The 7,566-nt window shown below is 37.0% G+C and overlaps 1 protein-coding gene across 1 annotated transcript; it reads left to right on the top strand.

Annotated features, from left to right (window-relative positions):
* The first annotated feature begins 1,463 nt into the window (after positions 1–1,463).
* On the top strand, positions 1,464–6,021 carry LOC147545195 (Papain family cysteine protease). Its single transcript, XM_086634327.1, has 5 exons — positions 1,464–2,626; positions 2,670–3,562; positions 3,669–3,788; positions 4,862–5,105; positions 5,523–6,021. The coding sequence occupies exons 2-5, from the start codon at positions 3,098–3,100 to the stop codon at positions 5,807–5,809; spliced, it is 1,116 nt and encodes a 371-aa protein (XP_086490453.1). The 5' UTR covers positions 1,464–2,626; positions 2,670–3,097; the 3' UTR covers positions 5,810–6,021.
* The last annotated feature ends 1,545 nt before the right edge of the window (positions 6,022–7,566 follow it).

The raw sequence follows: 7,566 nt of genomic DNA, 5'->3' as shown, positions 1-7,566 counted from the left end.
CCTAGGGTTTAGGGTCTGCTGAAGGTCCCCAACATGATCGTTGAGGATCCCAACGGTCATGTTGGGAAAATCCAACAGCTAGATCTCCAAAAAAAAAATTTATTTTTTAAAAATGTAATTACTTTTAATTTTTTAAAATTTTAATTAGTTTTAATTTTGTGTAAAGTCTAACAAAAACTCACACATAAATAATTAAAATAATCTCGCCAACGTGTAATAATTCTCTAATTTTGAAAAAAGTTTATTTCAAAAATAGTTCAAACACATGTTTCACACATACACAAGATCACACACGTTTTTCGCACACCCACAAAAGAATCTACACATGTGTTTCTCACATACACAATTTTCGACCTCAACAGAGGCTAGGGTTGGAACTGAATTTTTGATGATGAGCTGAGGCTGAAAATTTTGGGTGAAAAAATAATTTTTTTCGATCTAAGACGGGTTGGGGTTGGAGTTACTATAACGGCAATTCGTTAAGGGTTTGTTAATGATGTTGATTTAAAATTTGGAATAATAAATAATTATAACTTTCAAAAAGTAGTTGAATCTATTTATTGTGGATTGAAAAATGTTAAATAAACTTAGGAGATGGTCATCCACATGGAACACGACATTAAGTATTCGATATCCGATTTGAGAGAAATACCATCTTTGATAGAATATTCGAGGGAGTTAGAGTCGGAGGAAGCACCATTAATAACTTCTATAGTCATGTCATGGTCGTTATTACAAATGAAGACCACCACAACAGATACAAACACAAAACGTTACAAAAAAAATTTAAAAGTTAGTTGAGGAAAATGAAACTACTCTTTATCTCTTTCTCTATGGAAGCAATTTCTCTCTTTCTCCCACTTTTTTTTTTTTTGATGAGAGCTCTTTCTCCCACTTGCTGCTCTCTCTACATTATTGTACCCCAATTTGACATAATGCGCCTTTGAATGTCCGTGTTCATGGGAATGACCTTATCTCCATTACTACTCTTGCCTTCTCTCCAGTATACACAAAACCATTCATGGAGGGTCCCCCAAAAAAGGAAGGGTATCCCTATAATCCATTGGTTATCACTTTGAAAAGTTAAAATCTTTATTTTGAGTCATCCTAGTCATGAATTTTCTTTACATTAAAGGAAAAAAAGAGGAAAAAGATAAACCATTGTGGGTTTGCTTGATTGGGGAAGATGATTAGATGACCATTGGTATTGGAATCTTTGAAAACAAGAAGATGCTGTTTATTTGTTCAAGTGGTGAATTGACAATTTTGGTAGATTCCTAGCTAGTCTTTAGTCATTGTCAAAATCTTCATCGGCATTCGTCTTTTCGTTATCGTTAGAGCTTGTTCGAACATGTGTTTTGGTGAGTGGAGATTATTTGGTTTATATGGTTCGCTTATATAGAAAGATTGCCTTTGAGTTGTCACATATGCGAATAATCTCACATCACATGGAAAAGAGACTCGACCCGAAGGGTTTTTGGGGGATTATTCACATCATATGCCAATAATCTCACATCCATCTATAGATACTTGATCAAACTCTAACACTTGAAATCTAGGCAACATAACTAGTAGGTTAAGCAGATTAAAATTATTATACCCACAAGTACATGAATCTATAGATGGATGGGTGAAGTTTTAGACTCGCACGAAAGGAGTTTTGTTCACCTAGATATGGGGTTTTTCCAAATGGGTATGGGTTAAGGTAGGCCACCAACAAAAAAATCACAAATCCAGAGTTATGTAGTCCCTAAGAGTGAGATGGAAGACATACAGACGAAGTGACCCAACGCACTGAGAGATTCCAAGTTTCAAATAGGGCGAAGGAAACGTGGTTTTTTCGCTTTCGGCAGGACCCATGTCACTTGACTTTTGGATTAGATAACTTGAGTTTCCCACTGGATCTTCGTATTTGGAAAATGAAAGGTGTTCCGAGACACGGAGAGTGCCAAGAGAATTTTGATGATTCAAGGCAGTGTCAATCCATAAAGCAGACCTGCAAGAGAAAATAGAACCTCCTGGTAGGGCCGTAGGGGTACCAACCCTTATTTGTGAAGCCCATATTCAACAACTCTTAACCCTACTAAGGCCCAGTCAATAGGTCTTACTTCGTCTACGAAGTTCTATAGACACCCATAATTTGGCTTTGGACTGTATAACTTGGGGGCAATATCTAACACCTTACAAAATCTCTCGTACTAAACTAATACTGGCCTAAGATGGGCTCGAAGTTTTACAATTGTTCGGTAAAGGCACAGTGAGATGCCAAAACAACTTATAAGAGAGACTCGAACCGGTTAAGGTCTCCTACGTTAATCAGACCAGTCACACTTGACACGTCAGAGGTAGAATATCAGAACTGGGGACCACTCGTCTCTAAGATTGGATGGCTGTGATAATCCCACATTGCTTAAAAACAACGTCCATTGTCCGTCTATGTTGGGATGTTAATACTTTGGGAGGTGAGGGTTTTCGTGTATGGATTGCGCTTGTCATGCATTCTTCAAAAACGAAAGTTTGTTATTTGGGTTGGGCCTAGCCTAGGTGTAAAAATTGATCACACTATCAATAGCTAATGGGCTTTTAGTTTGCCATACTTGAGTAATATCACTTTCAAATCAGACTAGTAGATTGGATGTGGAAATCTCTTAACAAAAAAAAAAAAAAAGATTGGATGTGGAAATTCAAATAGTTTGGGCGGAAATATCTAACCCCGATAATATCTCTCTCACATCAAGATTACCAATTCTACACGAAAGAAAGATCCATCAAACCGGGAACTCACCAGTACCAACAACCAAGTTCTTAACTCACGGTTCCTGAGCATCAGAAAAATCCTCGAGAATAACAAAAAAAGAAGAAGATTAAAATAGTAACGGTTAAGATGCTTAGTACGTCATCTAGCGCGGTCATTTAACAATCTTTCGCGCGGGATCAAGAGATTTTAGCAAATTCCAACTACCATTCAATTGGCTCTAATCTAATCTGATAAACCAACCAACCAACCTTCTTCTCTACTACTCCCTGTACTGACAGAAAAAAAAAATCTTCCATCTTCTTTCTCTCTCTAAACCCTAGCTCCGTAAGACTGGTAACAATGAATCATCAATCTCGTTTTATTCACTTGATTCTTCTCTCAATCTTCTTATCTAAAACTTCTTTAATCGCATTTGCCGAAGAATCTGATGATCTTTTGATTCGTCAAGTCGTACCGGAATCGAATCTTGACGATTTGATTTTGAACGCCGAACATCACTTCATAAACTTCGTGAAGAAGTTCGGTAAGATTTATGGTGATCAGGAAGAACACGCTTATAGATTATCTGTGTTTAAATCTAACTTACGCCGTGCTAAACGACACCAGAGATTTGATCCATCTGCTGTTCATGGAATTACTAAGTTTTCAGATCTGACTCCGAAGGAGTTTAGGAGGAATTATCTTGGTTTAAATCGTCTTAAACTTCCAGTTGATGCTCATAAAGCTCCAATTTTACCTACTGATGATCTTCCCACTGATTTTGATTGGAGAGAACGTGGTGCTGTTACTGGAGTTAAGAATCAGGTAAAGGAATTTTGTTATCTCCTTGTTCAAATGATTTTGCCCTTTTAGATGTGGTTTTTGATGCCCTAATTTTTGTTCTGAAATTGTGTTTTTTTGGTGAAATTAGGGCTCTTGTGGTTCTTGCTGGTCTTTTAGTACAACAGGTGCCTTGGAAGGAGCCAACTTTCTCTCTACAGGGAATCTTGTTAGTCTCAGTGAGCAACAGCTTGTGGACTGCGATCATGTGGTTCGTCTCTTCTTATTTATTTTCACTGTTGCGTAGCCATACATCTTATTCCTTTTAATGCTTATTAGGGTTAAGATTTTCCCAATCTTTGTGAATAAGAAATAAACTTGTTGACTGTTTCTGGTTTTTTGTGTTGATTCAACTATATTTCTTCGAATTAATGGTGTGTTCTGCTTATTCTCCCTATATGAACCTTTTCGTTGTCTGTGATTGTTGTTTGGAGTTTGGGTGATCGGCTCTGACTCGTTTATTAGGTATGAATTATGAAATTGTTTGTCTCACCTTTACGTCCCTGTTGACTAAACCAATGGATTTATGTAAATGATCATTCAACTAAGAAAGACTGAAATCAATTAAATTATCTCTGGTTGACCTTGTCTTTACTCTTTAGTGTTGAAGTATACTAGTTAACTGATGTTTAGGGTCTCTGAACTAATTGACAATTGGTTTTGAGTTGGATGTCCACGTAGTTTCATACGGTATCAGTATTAGAGCCACGCCTACACTTGCTCCGTCTCACCCAGCAAAAAGATATGTTACGCTCAAAGAACTTTACAATGAAGGAGCGTATGAGAGTAGTTCTACATGTACAAATGGCAGTCTCCTGACCAAATAAACAATATGCAGGGTCTCTCTACTAATTGTCAATTGGTTTTGAGTGAGAAGCCTACAAACGTAATAGTCTGCTTATATTCTATGTGTTTTCTACAAGTACTTGCTTTCTTACCCATCACTAAAAATATGTATTTGTTGTCATTGTGGCAAGCCAGCTACAGGCTGCCCTTTTCCAAAGATGTGTTATTAGATAACTAATATGTGACTTCTTTTACGAGCTTTTAACCAAAAAATTTCTGAGCTGTGACTCTAATTTACGTTTTTTCCTTTCCGTATGACATTGTTCATATATCCCAATTTACATGGCATCTGAAATTGACGCTGTGGTTTTCAATTCTTGGCCTCAGGCAAAACCTCTAATAAAAAAAAGTTGCATTAGTTTTATGTTCTTGATGTGTGGTAACTGGAAGTTTATGCAGTATATTTGTAGGTATTAATGAAGTTATACGATATTGTAGTGTGATCCAGAGTCACCAGGTTCATGTGATGCGGGTTGCAACGGTGGGCTAATGACCAGTGCCTTCGAGTACACACTTCAAGCAGGCGGACTTCAAAAAGAGTCGGACTATCCATACACCGGGAGAGATGGCACCTGCAAATTTGACAAGACAAAAATAGCTGCATCAGTCTCTAACTTTACCGTCATCTCTCTCGACGAAGAACAAATAGCTGCAAATCTCGTGAAGACTGGCCCTCTTGCAGGTTCATATTTAAACTAGTTCTCCTTAGTATTTTAGACACTTGGGGTTGAGTTTGTTTGTTTCGACTCTGATTTTACTGCAGTCTGATTTTCGAACAATTTTTTAATCTGACTCGTGTATCTGACTTGCCTGAAAATTGAGTCAAACTGATTAGGGCCCTTTTCTATAGACAAGAAAGAAGTCGACCCATTGTCTGAAAAGACTCTCGTGCTCCTGCCTAAAACAAGTCAAACTCAGATAACTCGTATTCGAGCAAGTTGGACTCAGGCAAGTCAGATTAAGAAAACAAAAAGCTACACCATTGAGCATTTTTGTTATCTTTATTTTGACCATATTCGGTCATGTTCTCAACAATACTAAGTTTCAAACAAAAGCCATCTTTTTTTAATAACTGTGGAGTTTGTTGGATTGGATGCAGTGGGTATCAATGCAGCTTGGATGCAAACATATGTTGGAGGAGTTTCATGCCCATATGTTTGCTCGAAGAGATCGTTAAATCACGGGGTTCTACTCGTTGGATACGGGGCCGATGCTTATGCTCCCATTCGGATGAAGGAGAAACCATACTGGATTATAAAGAACTCATGGGGAGAGAGCTGGGGAGAGAAAGGTTACTATAAAATCTGCAAAGGTCATAATGTCTGTGGAGTTGCTTCTATGGTCTCAGGTGTTGTTGCCATCCAAACTTCCAACAACCCCAAGTAGTAAGTATATTTATTCAAATCCTCTTTCATTTTCAGTAATGATAAAGGCGGTAACTACGTTTATGTTATGTATATAGTAATCCCTGTCACATTATAAGTTATTAACGAAACCTCTATATGTATGTCTCTTAGGGGTTGTCATTTTCATTATTGTGAACATTGCCATTGTATGGATAAAATATAATAATACTAATAATATTTGTACTAGTATCATCTTAGGTTTGTTCATACTTATTACTCCTTACCATTGCATTAAGAGAATTGGCTGTTACTAGTGATATACTTTCAGGGCATATATTGTTAATTGGCTGTTACAGAGGATTGATTCTCTAATGCAAAGCGAACGTTCTATAGGCACCACTGTTTCTTTTTTAGCCCAACCACGACCATTGTTATTCGATATGACAGTTTGATTATTGTTGGTGTCTATAGAACTTTGTTTTCTTTTGGGTGTAAGTTTGAATGGGCGGTGTCAGTCGTTTTCAGGGGTATCTATCAAGGCAGAGAGGTCGAGAAGCAAAAAATAATAGACATTAACATATATGAGGTGATAAAAATGGATCGGTTTTCTTTAGCCTCACCTCATCTTTTTACCCACAAAAGAAATTTCAATCACTCTTGTTTACACTATTTTTCTGTCGTTACATGATGACTTAATTGACACCCATCCTCACATTTAAAGAGATTTTGGGGGAAGGATAAAAGAAATAAAATATTCAAACTATTCCTTTTATAATTTTGTTGTAAATTACTACCCAAAACCAAATGGGTAATGTTTGGGGGGTCTATTATAAGAAATTCATTCTATTTTTTTTAATAACCTATATACTTCAAAGTGGTTGCCTAAACTTCCGTTTTCAGCTGCATTGTACCATTATACGAGAGGGGTATGTACCTCCTTTAGATAGATAGAGCCCTTATGGTCCTAATGTAGAGCTAGAACTAATAGCATGAAATTCGCGACTACAAACGACCCGCCTTACAAAAAAATATATATACACAGAGAGAAAAGATAAGCGAGAAAAGAGAGGAAGAGGAGGAGGGGGAGAGAGAGACGGTGGTGGGAGAAGAACATGGACAAAAAAAATTCTTTTAGGTCGCCCGACAATGTTGTTGTCAAGCGACTTTGACGGCGACCTTAGTAAAAAAGCAGAGATGAGGATATAAGAAAATAAAGTGTTTGAGTGAAAGTGTGACATGTAGAAAATAGAGAGAGGTTATGTGGATAAAAGAAAATATTTAAGAATAACTTTTCGAGAAACATAACGTAAAAAATATTTCTTCAGGAACTAAAACAAATTCTCGGATACTTACTGAGACCAAAACAGTTGGTTCGTCACACTAGTGAAACCTGAAGGCCAAAAATGTGAATCTAATTTTTATTTAGAAAATTGACTAGAAAAGCCATTACAATAGCATAGTTACATCAATAAGATGCGATAAGCACGATAACCACCAACTTTAAACCTTTACAGGAAGGTGCCTATAGTCCAACTAAACTAAGGCCCAAAGCTAAATCAAACTACGGGCCTAAAGTACAACTAAATTACTTTACTTATACCTTAATAACCTAAATTCAATGAACCATGATATCACCTCCGATGGTAATCGAATTTGGGACCCCCATGGTTCTAGAGTACATGTCTTACCGCCAATTGAGTTATCAATTTTTGACATTAACCATAATTCTGATTTAGGACTTGTGGATCTCCGTGACCTGGTACACTACCGGTACGTAATATAGTGTACCTAATGTAA

Source organism: Eschscholzia californica, unplaced genomic scaffold, assembly GCF_041429995.1.
Source record: "Eschscholzia californica isolate CP2 unplaced genomic scaffold, dmEscCali1.0.p SCAF_4, whole genome shotgun sequence".
Lineage (NCBI taxonomy): Eukaryota > Viridiplantae > Streptophyta > Magnoliopsida > Ranunculales > Papaveraceae > Eschscholzia > Eschscholzia californica.
Note: the sequence above shows the minus strand (reverse complement) of the source record. Positions and strands in the feature narration are given on the sequence as shown.

What these genes read in the sequence shown, in the direction of transcription:
- LOC147545195 (XM_086634327.1), top strand. Translation starts at nt 3,098, where the DNA reads ATGAATCATCAATCTCGTTTTATTCACTTGATTCTTCTCTCAATCTTC. An exon ending in TTGTGGACTGCGATCATGTG is followed by an intron (nt 3,789 to 4,861) that starts GTTCGTCTCTTC and finishes ACGATATTGTAG; the next exon opens with TGTGATCCAGAGTCACCAGG. An exon ending in GAAGACTGGCCCTCTTGCAG is followed by an intron (nt 5,106 to 5,522) that starts GTTCATATTTAA and finishes GATTGGATGCAG; the next exon opens with TGGGTATCAATGCAGCTTGG.